Below are 17,116 nucleotides of genomic sequence, written 5' to 3'. Positions count from 1 at the left end.
TGTCAAATGATGGATACATCCTTCAGACACATACATAAAAATATAACACTTCATAACATATCAAAAATTTAATTTTTGCAATTTTTATAGTATTTCTTGAAATCATACATTGTGATTTTTCATATCTTCTTACTCTGTTGACAAATCATCTAGAAAAGCTGCTTAATGTTATAAGAAAATGTATTTTAATAAGTGTAACATAAAAATGAATGAAAATCATTGCAAATAAACACCAAAAAAATTATTATTTTATTTTGTATGAAAGTTCCTGAAGAAACTATCTATAAAATTATACTTACTTATTGGTTATTTCGATAAATAATACAATACAGCATAAGGTGTCCCATACTACCTTACACGTAAATAATGATTTTTTGAATTATCGAATTATATCTATTTATTTATCTTTTTTTTCAAAAGAGCGGTCCCTATACAATTCGCCTCCGTTGAAATCGGCCAGTACCGGAATAACATGCCGCCAGATTTATTTTTTTGCGTACTGCGTTATCAAAAAGTGATGTATAGAGCAACCTTAACGAGAAACACTGAATATGCTTATTTCTGATATATGATAAAAACGTTAGGAGGGGTTATCTGTACAATAGGCGTACCATTTTTGCAGCCATCCGACCGTCATTTTCACAATATCAATTATTTTTCATTCAATGGCATGTGAAATATTTAGGTATTTTTTTCTCTTCTGAGATAAAGGTTTCTAACATACACATATATATCTCTTTTTTTAAAGCAACAAAAATGTATGTCTCAGTTTTATTTATTATCATTATAAGAAAGATTTTTTTCCTAATTTTTTTTTAAATTGTACCTTTTTCAATTGGAATCTTTTTCGTTTTCTCCAGTCTTTTGACTGCTATTGCTTCGAGTTTTACTCGAGCGGCGGGATATTCTTTAAGGACATCCCAGAGATCCTGTTTGGACAGTCGGAATAAATCCGAGTAGCCCACGGAGCGGACAGAGGCCGTCCGTCGGTTACCGGAAGTACCCATATTTAGAATGCTGATTTCCCCAAAGTAACTCCCCGGTTTGAGGGTAGCGAGCACCGTTTTCCCGTTGTCGCCGACCACGTGTAATCTCCCTCTGTTGACAATGTACATCTCCTTGCCAACCTCGCCTGTAAACAATAAATGGATCAATGAATCAATTTCTTAAAAACTTATGTTATGACCTTCTTCGTTAATGTAAATGTTAGATATTTGCAGTATTGGAATCACTTTCAGAAAGATGTCAACAAATGTGAATTTGATATAAGGTTTTGTTCCCACAAATATAAGCAGGATTATCATTCTTTGAATCATGAGCTATCAACAGAATAGCAAAGCGCAATGGAGGCGCTTTTTCAAATTAGATCCACATGTTTCGTTTAAGTTAAAGGTCTGTACTCCTACCCTGAAATATCGATTGATAATAACATCATTTGACATGACTTTCAAAACGCAAGGAACCTATTATCAAAAAAAAAAATTCGCACTGTCAATTATGAAATATCGGCAAGATGTAGCTATATATAGTCCTATGGTGAAGTTTATTATTCTACTACTAGGCCACTCGCCTAAGAGAGAGAGAGAGAGAGAGAGAGAGAGAGAGAGAGAGAGAGAGGATATCTTATTCATATATTATAGTCAAAAACAGTATATGTTTTAATGATCAACCTAACGCAATGGTGTATTACCATGTGGTTGTCTTTTCTGCATAGTATCACAATTTACAAACTGATTTGCTGAAAGTTGCTTATCTGGTTCACCAAGTATTATCATTTTTATTAGAAATGTTCTGTCATCTTCACTTTCAAGCTTTATCTAACTTTCAATAAATTTAAGACGAACTTGAATGTCTAGAGCATCTATAGAACGAACTGAATCAAAGGCAGATTATTTTTTATCACATTGTCCACCTACCATTAAAAAATTTATATCCATAAAACGGATGTTTTTCAATGAGGCTACTTACAGGGAAAGATTGAATAAATAAGAACCATTCCTTTATTAACGCATTGATTTTTTATATAAAACTCGCCCCATTCATTAAGTTCAATTATATTATAATATCGTGGTCTCTGCGCATTATTGATGCTGTCATTATGAACTCACTAAGGATATGAATTCATGTTTTAATCTGTCATTCTGTGTAAGAGGTTTTATAAGTATGCCATCAGTCTAATTTGAAATATTCATTTTTACGTAGCGATCATTTAATTCTATGCTTATTTTCTTTTCAAACCCTGAATTACAGGAATATAAAGTATTCTCTTTACTTCTAAATGAGATGGGATGGGTTAGGGTTTACGTATAGGTTAGTAGTACTGTAGGCCAACTTTGTTTTCAACGACAGAAATTCGCAAAAAAGCCTATGAAGAGATTTCCGCGTCAACAATCGCAAAATTTATCAGCACTCAAATAAAAGCTAATTAAGTGTACAGTAAGTGTCTACGTGACGTAGAAATTTCATTAATGTCAACCATGTTTTGTATGAATAAATATTTGATCTATAGGTACATGTATCTTATTACACCAAGGTTAGACATTGAGTTCACTAACTGTAATAGACGGACAATAACAAGACCAGACCTTTGCTTACCCCCACCCCCTCCCCCACCCCCTGAGTTCACTGACTGTAATAGACGGGCAATAACAAGACGAGACCTTTGCTTACCCCCTTCCCCCCCTCCCCTGCACCCCCACCCAGTCTTATCATCTGTCCTTCTAAGGATAGTATTGTACGAGTTTTTTTGTTTATAAAAACACACACAAAATATTAGATAATTAGTTTCAAACACGCTAGTTATTAGTACAATTATTTTCTAATCCTTTGACAAGAAGTGTCCAACATTGTACAGCTCAACATAATTTTATAAATCCAGGATTATGTTTATTTTGAACAATGAGTTTGTGTGTGTTGCCGGGGAGGGGGGGGGGGTGGGGGTGGGTAGGTTGTATGATCACTTTTTGTCTTTTGTTTTTATGGGGGTACGTATACAACAGCTCAACATGTCTTACCCCCAGAATTCCATTTGCAACTTTCCCATGACCCATCAATATTCTAAATGTACATTGATCTCGCAGGCCTCTTTTTGTGCTTTTTGGTCCGGCCACAAATTAACAAATATCTTACGGTATTGTCATGCTAAAATCGAAAGGAAATGCATGTAGAGTGGTGTGTCTTGTCTCTGTATCCAGCATGGTGTAACAGAAAGATAGACCTAGAGAGCTCTTTATGCATGCGTAGCAGATCGGATACACGGAGAAATCAATACAGAAGTCAAAAAAACTCTTCCAATGACACTTCGTATAAATAGAAAACAAAACTATTAAAAAATATGTCTACAAAGAAAACACGTTTGACCGGAACACATATATAAGGTACATGTATCTATTCATTGACTGTTTGTTCTTAATAAAATTATTAACTGTTTTAAGGTCTTCAAAAATAAAATTTAGCACATAATGTATAAAACATAAACATGTTGGAGATGTACAGGAGAGAAATTATTTTATCTCCTTCGGGGTTAAATTGTTGTGCGACATAGAAATCTCATTCGAATATTTAAAAAAAAAAGGCAATACTTTTACATGTGTACAATGTAGCGTCGAAATTGCAGCAATAGTTAAAGAAATTTCAAAGGATTAAAAAACCATGTTTTAAACTGATAATACCTTGCTGACAAGAAGAGAGATAGATGGTCTCTCGACAAACGGCAATTCTTAAAATACAAGGGAAAACCAAAAGTAAGGTCTTCAGACTTGTCTATATAGTTTCTTAGCATAGAGAATTTTGGTATGATGTATAAAATTACATTCCCTTTCAGTCTATAAATGAAAGAGGGGGGGGGGGGTAATTTGCTACATGTAGACGTCGAATGGGACAGATCATTTGCAGGATCTGGCCCCGCCATCACCATCTTTCCTCAACTGAAGTCAATACCCAGCATCGTCTATCGTCTAATGTTTACCTCAGACTTATGCACTTTTCCTATAAGGATTTCAGTTAAGGACAGAGTTGAGCGATTTAAAAATTTTGGGGACGGTGAGGCCTACTCCAATTTATCTGAACAGAATGGAAAATATTAAAAATATCATTTTAAAAAAAATCTTTAGTATAATATTAATACTAAGTTTTGAGGTTCATTTCAAAGTTTTAAATGTTTTGATATCTAGCTACGTACATCTGTACTCATATGTACGTACACGTAATGTACATTGTATGTTTGACAAATCAATTCAAGGATAGGATATGCATAGGCTATGCCTGTTGTCCAGTCCTATTAAATGTATTCAATAAATGTTTAAATTTAAATTACAAATTAATTTACATGAAATAAAAAGGGGAAATACTGTAAACCAATCTTTATTTGCATGTGAGAACTTTTCACTGCGTGTGAGAACTTTTTTGCTAAGTTCAAGAAAACATCGTAGTCAATAATACCTAGTCTTGTAATGTCGTTTGTATTTGTTGTTGTTTTTTTTTTTAAATGGTAAAAATTATAATTCAGTTTGTCGCTAAAACAAGTTGCAAGTTTGGCACTTGTAAAACAAGACGTTTAGACAGCGCAAACAAAAGTTGGTTTACAGGTAAACAGAAAAATCTGGGTATTATTTTCAGGCATATCATAAAACCTTTTTTTCTATATAAATGATATCCCCAAGGGAAAAGAAGAGGGGTCTAAGGGAACTAGAACAGATTTCGTCCGTAACATTACTTTTTTCTACAAATGTTAACTCCACGTAAAAAAGGACGGGTTTTAGGAAAATCGAACATGTTTTAGGCGTAACAGTACCGTAGCCCCCGGGGAAAAAAGGACGGGTTAAAGGGAAATAGATCAGATTCGAGACGTTACGTTACCTTTCCTGCAAATGTAGTCCCCCGGGGAAAAAAGGACGGGTTTCAGGCGCAGCACCAGCTCGCACAGGAAGCCGGCGTCCGTGTTTTGGAAGATCTCCACGCGCTTCAGCGTGTCCAAATGCACGTGTATGGCAATTTCCGCCTTCAGTTTGTCGGGGAGGAGGACCAGGGTCTTTTCTTCGTCCGTCGATTTGTTACAGTACCAGAGATAGTCGAACCACTTGATGACGCGGTCCTGTAGACGAATCGGAACGCGCCTTAACGACATGTACGTCTTCACGCCGTCCAACTTTGCTGAAACAATAATGAAAATATTATACTTCATATATCTACCTACAGACTGTAGAAACAGTTTTGGTAAACACATTTTCCGTATTTATTACTTATGCACAATGTGCTTCTTAATAGAAAATATATGCGTAATCTAAATGATTTTAAAAAAAATTGATGAACAAAAGTGATTCATGAGACTATTTAAAAGTTAAATCAGTTTAATAAGTACCGATTTTTGATATATATATATGACATATTTATCAGATTTCTCTACTCAATACAATGTACAATATAAGGTAAGTTGATTTCATGAGTGGATGGATATAGATGGATGGATACGCGGATGGATAGCAATGAGGATAAAGATAGTTCATGTCCGATCAAATCGGTGTAACGGATTCGTGCCATTGGACAGACTACTAGTATTTATTGATATGTATCGTATATGTAGTGGAGCAAGGGATGGCATTAACATTTATTTTGATTTTAAGAACATTTGGGCTCAAATTTAAACAGAAGATTAATATTGGAAGAAACGAATAAACAACTGGATGTGAAGGGTATATATACAGGTAACAAAAATGTCGCAAGCACGAGTGTCATAAAAACCAAAAACTGGTTTGGTCCATCAGAAAACATCCCCCTAAAAGATGATGATGATGATGATGATGATGATGATGATGATGATGATGATGACTTGAAACTGTTTGAATAAGTTCAATTATATCTGGAATACGAAGATGAAAAATAATCCGGTTTAACGTTGTTTGTCTAGGAACAGCCAATCTAGATAAATGGGATTACAGCAAACAGTTATGCTCCATCACTGTCACTGCGCCAGTCTATTAATAGTAACAAACGTTCGATGCTTTATTTTGAGCTCGACAGTTGCATTAGTCAACACTCCAAGTTCTTAAGAGTCAGATAAAAAATGGCTTGTAGCGGAAGATCACAAAGCGATGCGTCTTGGATGTTGATGGCAGAATTATGTTGACAAAACATATCTATCGCCATCTCTTTCTCTCTCTCTCTCTCTCTCTCTCTCTCTCTCTCTCTCTCTCTCTCTCTCTCTCTCTCTCTCTCTCTCTCTCTCTCTCTCTCTTGCCTCAAATGGCATTGAGCTCGAAGTTCAATAACATATGCCTCGTTTCTCTAAATTTATTCTACGACGAATTTGACGGTGCATTATTCGACCAGCAAGGTTGCCTTAATAATTTCTTATTCGGATGCGACTCCCTCGGGGAAAAAAAAACCAACATTATTGACAAATAGATCAGCGAAAAAGTGCCCACTCAGCGAAGTAATGCGATCATTTAAAGTATACTAAGCTACAAGATTAATACGGAGATATAGTCTGTACATGTACAGAAGTAGGCAATTTCAAAAGCCCATTCTCTAAGAAGAATACTGTGGTTTCATTAATATTCAAGGGCATCAAATTTCGTGGATAAAGTGAAAATCACAGTTTCAAGGATACGTAAATTCGTGGCCAAGGACTCTATCAATACAAAATGTTAATAAAAATTGCACTTCAATGAACATTTAATTTCGTGGATCAACTAAACAACGAAATCCACGAAAATTAGTATTCAACGAATATTGATAAAACCACAGTAACAAGATTCGTCATTTTTTCCAAAGAGGAATTGTAAAGTAATTGATATTACTGTACAAAAGATTTTTTTCCCATTCTCAATGCAAAACCCGTGTTGCGATTTTAAGTGCAACAACATTTATTCAAATTTAATGGTGATGCATGGGAGTTTTGCATGCCACTCCACTTCGCAAAAGCGGCTCCATTGATTTGTTATTCAAGGTCAATCGAGCTGATACATCATGATAAAGTCATGTGCACTGCAATGTAGGTTTTGTTTTCTTCGTGCAATAATTATAGACCGAACAAGGACAAAACCGCCAGTCGTCTGTCAAAATAAATCATTCCGCATCATAATTTAAGATAGTCGGATGTTTTTGGCCATTTTTGGACTATATCTTTCTTCTGAAGACAAAGAGCAGTTCATGTAATGGATATAAAATATAATGTAACGTATTTGAGTCTAAAAACTACAAACTGAGGTCGTTCCTCTACTACATTGTAGATATTAGCTATGGTTCATGGTCAACGAAATCATGCTTCAATTTTCTTTTACATTTTTAAAACTTAACAGCCCTTGAACCAAAACGAAAGGTGTATGAATACAATGTACTTATAAAGCCACAAAAATGTAAAACCTTCAACTTGAATATCTCAGTTTTTGTTGGTGATCAATTTGTTTTTGATAATTTCATTACATTGTATATAGCGTACTTATGATAATTACATGTACAATAACAGGATGTGAAGAGTGCCCATATTTCATAATATTTACGTTTGCACCCTGTAGACTTTACACAGCCCTAGCACACTGACCTACTGACTGAGTGATGTGTCGGCGGAGGACGCACTACTTTCGTATAACAACTCGTTCATTCGAAAGTGCATCGCTGTACGCAAAGACATTTTGTTGTAGCAGCACGTTTACCCTTAAGCTTGTAACATTGAACTAGAGTTATGTATTTTAATAATGGCTATTTCATTACACATACGCCCCACAGCTAAGTATTACGATCTATTCTTTATCAGACTTTCATGCAGTTATCGCCAACAAAGAATTGATGCAGACAATTTGTTTATAATATGATGTTTTCTGCTTTGAAATTATTTCTTTTTATTTGTTGGTTACTTGGTAACCTTTTCATATTTATTTGGGAAGTGAGCATTGTTGACATTTTTTGTTGTGTTTTTGTTTATACTTATTTTTTTATTTTTATTTTTTGTGCTGTGTGTGTTTTTTGGTTTTTGTTTTGCTTTTTTATTCTTTGTTTGGGTGTTGGGGGTTGGGAGGGGAGCTTCTTTTTGAGAATAATATGCTTTTGCTTAAAATCTTGATTTCTTGTTTCAGTTAGTTTAAATACAAAGTGTGCTCTTTGGGTGATTTTAATGCAGCTCAAAATGACCTTTGTAAGGCCAATAACTAGTGTGACCCCTGACCTAGTTTTACGGTCACATCCTGGTGACATGTATCGATGCCCCGACGGTGGGAACCCAACAACGAAGTCTTGACAGTAAGTCATTTTTCTCTTATCATTTATAAGGCTTATCAAACTAACACGTGTTAAGTAAAACAAGAAAATTTGTAGATTTCTCTTTTGTCCTCTGTACCATCACATACACATGACAGAGGTTAGGGAGAATGGTGTGTGTGTGTGTGGGGGGGGGGGGGGGGGCATAAACAAGAAGACAAATGATTATTCAGAATTAGGGGGGGGGGCATAAACAAGAAGACAAATGATTATGCAAAATTAATCAATTCTACGTTCAGATTTGCGGTTATTGATGAAGCTTTATCATTACTTATTTATAAAACAATACATTGCGATATATAGCCCGCATAACATGCTAACGATTTAAGAGCACGGGGAATAATATCGACATCAATTACACTACAGAATGGCTACGTAAAATATTAATGAGATGTCATCTTATTAAGAAGGTTTTTATCTTTTATAGGTGGAACTACAGTTTGATGGGTTTATAATTGTTTTCCCGATATTTCAGAGGAATGTATTTAATCTTTTTTTATTCATTGATTTGTTTTTTATTACTTTTCCCCCATTATTTTTGAATATCCTTTAATTAACCACAGAAATCAATTGAACTCTCCAGAAGCACGGCAAATATACGTCAGAGCGCCAGACGGTCTAATTAATTTATTCCTCCTTTTAATTAATCACTTATTTTCTCATCTAAACACTTTAGAATCAGATAATTAACCAGTAATACATTAGAAGTATGTGTAATTGCAATATATGATTTATAAATAGATTGCGTTTTGTAACTGTAGGAGAGGCATATGCAAAAGCTCAACGATTGGATTTTAAAAGAGATTACAAACCCTTTGGGTGTTGAAAGGAGAGAGAGAGAGAGAGAGAGAGAGAGAGAGAGAGAGAGAGAGAGAGAGAGAGAGAGAGAGAGAGAGAGAGAGAGAGTGAGAGAGAGAAAATGAGAGAGAGAGAGATAGAGAGAGAGAGACTATGTTCCTACTTGTGTATCATTCTTTATTCATTTTCCAACCCTTGTTGCGTTAACGGACAGACAGTTGGATGTATTTACAGTATGGGATTGGCGATTTTTGTTGACGTTAAAGGATTATCAAACTATTTTTTTCTAAGGTATCAACATTGCATGTACAAAATAAACTTTCTTATACTGTTAGGAATTCACTAATTGCTTTTTTGGTATTTGATGTAATGACAGTGCTACATAGACCCTGTGTGTCGCTCACAGCTAGTACAGACTCGCAACAGAGTCCTTGAAATCAAACACAGCTTCAGACCATTTCAGATGACATAATCTGTACGGGGAGAAGAAAAGCAATACACTTTGAACAGAGACAATCATAAGTGCATTATCCAAGCAAACAACAAGAATCCATTTTTAAACCCTGCGACATGTTGGAATAACCGCCGGATCAGCGGAGTCAATTCGTCTGGGCCAAGTTTCCGCCGCCTTCCCGCCATTTTTTTCCGCCATGTTTCCGCTGGGTATTGGGTGATACACCGACGTTCTGATCAAGGGGAAGTAATTAAGATTCTTTACACCCGATAGCATTTAATCCCCGGGATCTGATAACAGATATTGCCCGAGCGTTTCTTCTGTTACCATATCGGTAAATGGGCCGGAACGTCCTACATATTCCAGAAGTCCGGAATACGACCACAGTAATACCCAGGCCGTGGCGGGGATATACGCCGCGTTATTTACACGGCGACACAATACAGCGGAACAGTGTTAGGAACCAGGAGACTGTGTACTTAATTTATCAAAATAATAGAATTACTTAAAAATATACTCTCATGTTTAAATATTCATTCAGCAGGTATTAACATTGAGGTCTATCAACGGATACTTTTATCAATTTGTAGATCACAGCAAAAGGTGAAAGATTTAATGAATTAGTTCGCTGTTACATCAAGTAAATTAAACTTGAATGATTTGCTTATAAGCTCTAAGATAGGGCCATTATGGCAAATCTCTTTAACGAATAAGTCTTAATTACAAAGCCAAAAATGTACAATATTATTCTAAACATAACCAAACATAATCGCTCTCCAGCTAATTTGGGACACAATATTTATTATTACATGGACATTTTTTCGAGCTGTCAGATTTAAGCTATGAGCAATGCCATTTCAAGGAAAACGATTTAAATATTCATGTCGTACGGGTGAATGCACTAAATTGTTCTCAAATAGGACAATAAGTAAGATGGTGTCCACTGCCCCTACCTAAGGAGGAAGTAGAAAGACTCTAATGAGAGCTATTTCAGTGCAGCCGTCAACAGCCGATCTATTTAATCGATCGAATTAGCGACAGTTTGGAAATAAATACTGATATGTGAGAAGGCCGGGCTATAGAATCAAATTCAATGAAATACTTCCATTATTGATAAACGTTCTATAAAGAGATTCATAATACATACAGCTGAAACACAAAAGGGGGGGGGGGGGTTGTTACTATTATTCAAAAACAAACATCAATGAAAAAAAAACCCACTTTGGTTATCTCGTTTTTCTTATAAATCTAACAATTCATAATTAAAAAAGCAAAGTGCAGAATTTCTTGTTTGAAATGAAGTATTTATTTACCCAATTTTCTACATCGTTTGAACTATCTAAAAACCACAGTTGATTTTCGAACCCGATTAAAAAGATTTATCGCTGTAGTGCGACTTTCAAAGAGAGATTGTTTTTAATTAGGCAGGAATTTTCAATATATGTTAAGAACATGTGACCATGATACAATGAAGTAAATATAATTAGAACACGAATAAAATAAATGAGTTATCGAAAGTTTAAATATAAACAACATAAAAAACACAATCACAAGTACCTACTTTGTCAAACCGGAAGCCTTGAAACATTGAAGAGAGCTGGTTGGTTGTGCTGATTTTTAAAACTGTATTAATCGAAGAACAGCTCTGTATATATTATAAGATATAAACAAAAATATTCATATTTTAAACCTTTGATATTTGGATTTTTGTTGTTTTCAAAAAAAAAAAAAATAGTCAAAAATATAATATCTAAAAAAATAATTTTGCAGATCTGATTGGTGACCATTCAGCCTCTTTAATAAAACCTAACTTTTTTGGTCTTTTCTTGGTTTTTCTACAATTTAATTTTTATTTATTTTTTTATTATTTTTTTTTTTTTGCTTTTCTAACCTAAACGAACAAGCCAATCCAAATAAACAGAACACCCATTTATTAATATATATTTATTTAACATTTATTCTTTACGAACTTGTGAACAAACCGTCCAACCAATACCAAAGAATGTAGATGCTAGGGGCGCAGACATATCCGAACCTATTAACCTGTCATTGTATTAATAATACTGAAACCAAGGGTCGTTACCCTAGCTCAAACAATCCCGGCTCCGGTTAAATGATGGGGCTGCTGTTTGCAAAGGCCGAGGACTTTGTTACTTACACAATAGAAATCAAATGAGATAACTAAAGCTTTAGTGGAAGGAAGATGTCAACAGGTGCATGAGATCGGCGAGAATGGAAGGCTGCGGTACCAAAGAGTTTAGCATTCTTCAGCCATTAAAAAAACAGAACGTGAAAATCGTCCTAATATTAATCTCTCTATCAAACCATCGATTTTCCCCTAGGGTGCTATGTAAGTACAAGGAACCTAACTGGATCGACAACAGCTTACAAAAAGAAAGGTTGTTTTTGGGGGGTTTTTTTTGGATGTAGATTATTTTTCCGTTTGAATTTTCTTTCTAGGCCAAGGTCATTATAATTTTCGGTCCAAAACTTGAAATTATGTTTTATCATATGTACAAGTGTATTTTTGGAAAGATTAATTAGATAAAGAGAAAATTCATAGATATAGTGCATTTTGTTGTCCATTTCTGTTGTCCTGGAGCTTTGCTGGTTTTGCTCTGGCTTCTGTCTCTACTGCTGCTACTATGGTGATGATGTATAATAACGACGACGATCAATTATCACGATAATAATGATGATGATGATGTTGATGACGGGGCGTTGCTGGTTTTGATGATGATGATGATGATGATGATGATGATGATGATGATAAGTGTGATAGTGATTGTAATGATGATGGTGACAATAATAATTAAGGTGATAATGATTGAACTTTTCTGTTATTAAAGACCATAATGATAAGTACGGGGGGAGTTGCTGCTATTGATGATTCTCATGATGAAAAAAGATGGTTAGGGATGATAATGATACGGATCTTCTCGTCGTTATAATGATGATGGTGTGATGCTAGTAATAATTCAAGATAATGTGGATATCTATTCTTTCCTCGTTTCAAGCACAGTCGCAATTATAGATTTTTTTGTTAATTAGTCACGCGTTCACCTCATACTAAAAATGATAAGATTGTCCTGGTTTTTCCCTTAAACTAAGAAGAAGGCATAGGGCATTGTCATTATGATTCAAAAGGAAGTACATCCACAAACGAGAAAATAATTACCTTTCTTTTATACCATATGGGAATTGGTTTTTTTTCAATCACAATGTGTATCCTGAAGCTAAACAGTTGGATAGCCAGATTTGTGAATTCTGTCTAATTTTCTTTGTGATTTTCTTTCTCTCGATTAATTGCTTATATATGGGTTTTTGCAGGATAAAAAAACTACCCGTTCCATTGAAAATAAATATCAATAGTTTGTGTGCTTATTGTTTTCTACATAATAAAAAAAAGTTTGGTTATCATACATTTTTTTTAGGGGGGACTTTTTAATCATGACTAAATGTATACCTGACAAGGACATAGTTCCTGCTTAACTTGCAAAGTATGCATCCATTTTGTGAATGGTTAATATTGAAATTGAGTGCACAGAAAACCTAAGTACAAGAAACTAGAGAAGCCGAGCTAGTGCAACAGTACTACATCGTTTGATCAAAAATCTCACTTCTTGAAATCATTGAAATCAGACCACTTCAGTATTCAACCAGAAATAATTGAAAATATACTTTAATGAAAAGAAAATTAAATCTTTCAGCACCCAGTGAGTCTAGCTAGATTCTTCACATCAAATGTTCTTTAAATAATGTTTATATGACCGAGTACACTTTTTCTATATAGATATACCACTGTAGGGCAACTCTCGAAATAACCCGTCCCAGATAACACATGTTACATAAATAGATAATACTTAATCTAATCAATGTTGTTTTCTAACTCTTTTACGTAGGAGTCGCGTTCTGTACTGAACGTCTTTTTTTTCCCTTTAATTCATTCAATCTTGGCTGGAAACGCCACGGCCAAGGGCGTAGTTATTCGACTCAACTGGTCTGCAATACCGAACGAATTCGGATCAAATAAATTCCTGCAAGACCGTTTTTTGAGAAGGGAATTCAATGGAACCCAATGTCAGTTGACGTGTAGAAATACCTGGTATTAATTCTATTGTCGGTTATTAATTCTATCGTCGTTTGCCTGTACCAAGAAATTAATAAGCCAGTTTGGTTGTTTTGGTCACATATACCATCGCATCACTTGCTTGCTTTCCAGTGGTCGTTTTAATACCATAGATAAATCGCTTTCGGTTTAACAATATTATTTGTATACGAGATATCTTGTTTACCATCTGTCCTTTCTCGATACTAGCGGTACTCTGCATGAAAACTGCATGTCCTTATGTGAGGGTTGTACATGAAGGTATTAATTTTTAGAATTGAACAGTTCTTGTCAAATAATTTAAAATGATAAGTTAGTATACTAAGACCTTACGAGTCATAAATTCCAAATATTACAGCATCTGCGTAAATAAAAATGGAAAAGACATCAATAAGGAATTTAATGAAACTTGCATTATTCAGCATTATGCATTGGCTTTCCTATCGGTTCGTCTAACCGAGGACTGTATGGAGTACCCTTTAATACTGAAAGGTCTGTAGACAGATGCTAGTAGAAGACAAGTTACACTGATAGCCAAGAAAAGTGTGAAGATCAAATAAAAGTGTACCTGGGTTAGCATCTGATTTTACATTAAGAGTTTCTTTCTTATACTTATTGTAAATTTTTGTGAAAGATTCGGGCATTTCATTTTTATTTCCTTTTGAACCGTCCGTCTGTCAGACCTCTTTACTGTCACTAGACCTTTATCTACAGTTGCCGAATCATTTTGTAGGATTTGATTTGAGATTAATCCTGCTGTAAGGATTATGAATTTTCATGTTATCGTTACAATAATAACATTTAACGTCATATAGACGGGTATACATGTATTACTTAGTGTCTAAAAATAGTCGTAAGTATTTTTTACAAAACCCAATCCCATTATGAACGCGCGTCCGATATCTTTGAGGTTAAAAACTGTTAACAGTTAACTTTTAACATTATACCGTTGTTGCTGGACAAGACATGCAAACTAATCTGTACTTTAAACGATTCCATTACCATATTATTTTATCGATTTTCAATGCAATGATGGAATCTTTCGTTGCCTTTGCCAAAAAAAATATATATATATTATATATGTCAAACCAAGGAATACTTTTATGTTCTTTTTTTGAAATTGTGAAAAATTTGGTAGCCTCTGAAAAATATCTCGAACATTGCGAGACTTTGATAATAAATCTCTATATATTTTGGAAGTCGCAGATGTATTGTCCTTCCGGATTAACAATGCAAGATTTATTTTTGTGACAGAAATAGACAATACACTCACAGTGCGAAACTCATCATCACGCCAATCAAAACCCGCCATCGTCTCCCAGAATGCATATTACAACACCCCGGATTGACGATAACGCGGAGAAGAAGAAATATAGTGCCATGAAAGATATCGTAACGCCAACGTCTAAGGATGCCCACGTCAAAACACAAAGAGCTTATCGTACATCAATTGATATTTGGTACCACAAGAAATAGTAGAAGGACAATTCAGATAGACAGAAAGAGGACAGATAAAATGAATTCGCCGACACATGCAATCACTTATTCCTAGATTTATACTTGATTAAAAAGCCATTGTTGAACCTTTACAGTGAAATGAACACTGTAGATAACGGGTTTTTATTTTGGAAAAAGTACCAATGTCCTTCAAGTTAGTTAATCATGATCACATATGCAAGCTCTAGGCTATAAGCGTTGGTGTGGCATTGGCTCTGTCCTTTTCTTTTCAATTTTTTCTTTTTGGGGGGGGGGGGGGGGGGAGGGGGGGGGCTTTTCATGCATCTATCTATCCTTATAAATTTACACATTTTGCTAATAAACTACGAAACGCCTACACCAGAGTAACTGCTTACACCTTTATTATTTCAACACGTGTGAGATGATGTCCGTATGCTATGAGTGAATTTTGACTCATAAGTAATTTTTGTGAAATTAATCAAAAACCTACTTTCATTTTCGATAAACAAGCCCGAAATAGCAAAAATGAGAGAAAGATGGTGTACACGCTTTGGCGGATCCGAATCAGTTGGAGTTAGCATCAAAATATATACTTGAAATGAAATGATATTTAATGATTACGTAACCAGTGAATGTATTTACTAGGAACTTACTTATAGATTACATATAGAAGTTAAGATTTGACAAATGTTGAAGAAAAGAAATAAGGCAATTCGTTTCTTGAATGCGTGATTTAAGTTTGATAGATAGAAGCTAGCGAAGCGCGATCTCTCGCGAGAGTGGAATAGCACATTCCAGAACGAGGTAACAAAGAACGCGGTTTGACTAATTAACGTCATGGTAAAAAGTGTAGGCATCGTATGCAGATAGCTATGCCTTGGATGTGACATAATAAAATGGAACAAATTAATGCGATTACAATTTTGATGGTAAGAATTTTCCAGATTGGTGCGCCTAGGAACGCGGTTTGACTAATTTTACATCATGTGGAAAGTAAAGGGCGAGTTAACCATCGGTCAGATACTTTGGATATGACAACTTTCATTTAAAATTTGCAAATAGGTATGCAAACACTGATATTTTTTAATTTCATACACTTTTATCATTTTTGTACCACGACAGATTGGTAGTAAACCATTAATTTGTAAACAATGAACAGATTTTGTTCAAAGTCTATAAAATGATGATAAAATGATGTCTATGATATGATGCATGCATTAAACGGGGAAGTTAGTGGGGGGGGGGGGGGGGGGCAAATGGGGTTTTTAAACGGTCTTTAATCTGAAATTCTCATTTGTGGCAGTGATAAAAATTATAGTAAAACTTGACCTAAAGAACAAAATTTATAGAGATACGACGTCCTATATACGCATTCAGTGGTTTTAAAAAGTTATAATTGTTATAATTTCTACTCAGCTGCATCGAGAAGAGTTCAGGTCACGTACATGTATATACATCATTTAATTCAGTTAAGATTTTTTTTATCCCTGGTCGCTTATCTAAATATTCAGCCTTGAAGTTGTTGGGTTTTTTTTTTGATTTTAAAGAATAGGTTAAAACAGCAACTGAGAAACAATTCAGACACAGTACAAACGAAATGAAAAAAATATTTATATTATGGCTCAACATTTTAGCATTGTGTCATTTATGTGTAAAGTGTTAATTCCCGCACTTGCGCGGGATATCATCTTTTGTTAAAGGGACTAATCTTATACTGCATAAGGCATGATGTGAAAATCAAAACCTTTTATATTCCCAAACGTATTTACAGACTTTTAGTTGATTTAATGTGAAATAAAAACACCTTACACCTTAATTCAAAATAAAAAAAAGTCCCTTGATGAGAATGAAAAACCATCTATTGCGTGTTATAGACCTTGTATTGTAGTGTTATTTTTCACGTTCAAAAAAGTAGGTCAATGGCCTACTTTTGGAGTAAATGGCCATTGAATATTTTTTGAAAATTTATGTAAATTCCCTTAAAAAATGTACACTATGACTAAGATTTTCTTAATTGTGAAAAAAATACAAATTGCTAAAAAATA

The 17,116-nt window shown here is 34.6% G+C and overlaps 1 protein-coding gene across 1 annotated transcript in view; it reads right to left on the bottom strand.

Annotated features, from left to right (window-relative positions):
• The window catches only part of LOC128181547 (cyclic nucleotide-gated channel rod photoreceptor subunit alpha-like), a 39,351-nt gene that overhangs the window by 2,489 nt on the left and 19,746 nt on the right, over positions 1-17,116 (bottom strand). Inside the window, exons 3-4 of the mRNA XM_052849987.1 lie at positions 4,858-5,151; positions 827-1,132 (exon numbers count right to left, since the gene is read on the bottom strand). Coding sequence (XP_052705947.1) covers positions 827-1,132; positions 4,858-5,151 — 600 coding nt within the window. The remainder of the gene's footprint in view (positions 1-826; positions 1,133-4,857; positions 5,152-17,116) is intronic.

The sequence above is a fragment of the Crassostrea angulata genome, chromosome 4 (assembly GCF_025612915.1).
Source record: "Crassostrea angulata isolate pt1a10 chromosome 4, ASM2561291v2, whole genome shotgun sequence".
Taxonomy (NCBI): domain Eukaryota; kingdom Metazoa; phylum Mollusca; class Bivalvia; order Ostreida; family Ostreidae; genus Magallana; species Magallana angulata.
Note: the sequence above shows the minus strand (reverse complement) of the source record. Positions and strands in the feature narration are given on the sequence as shown.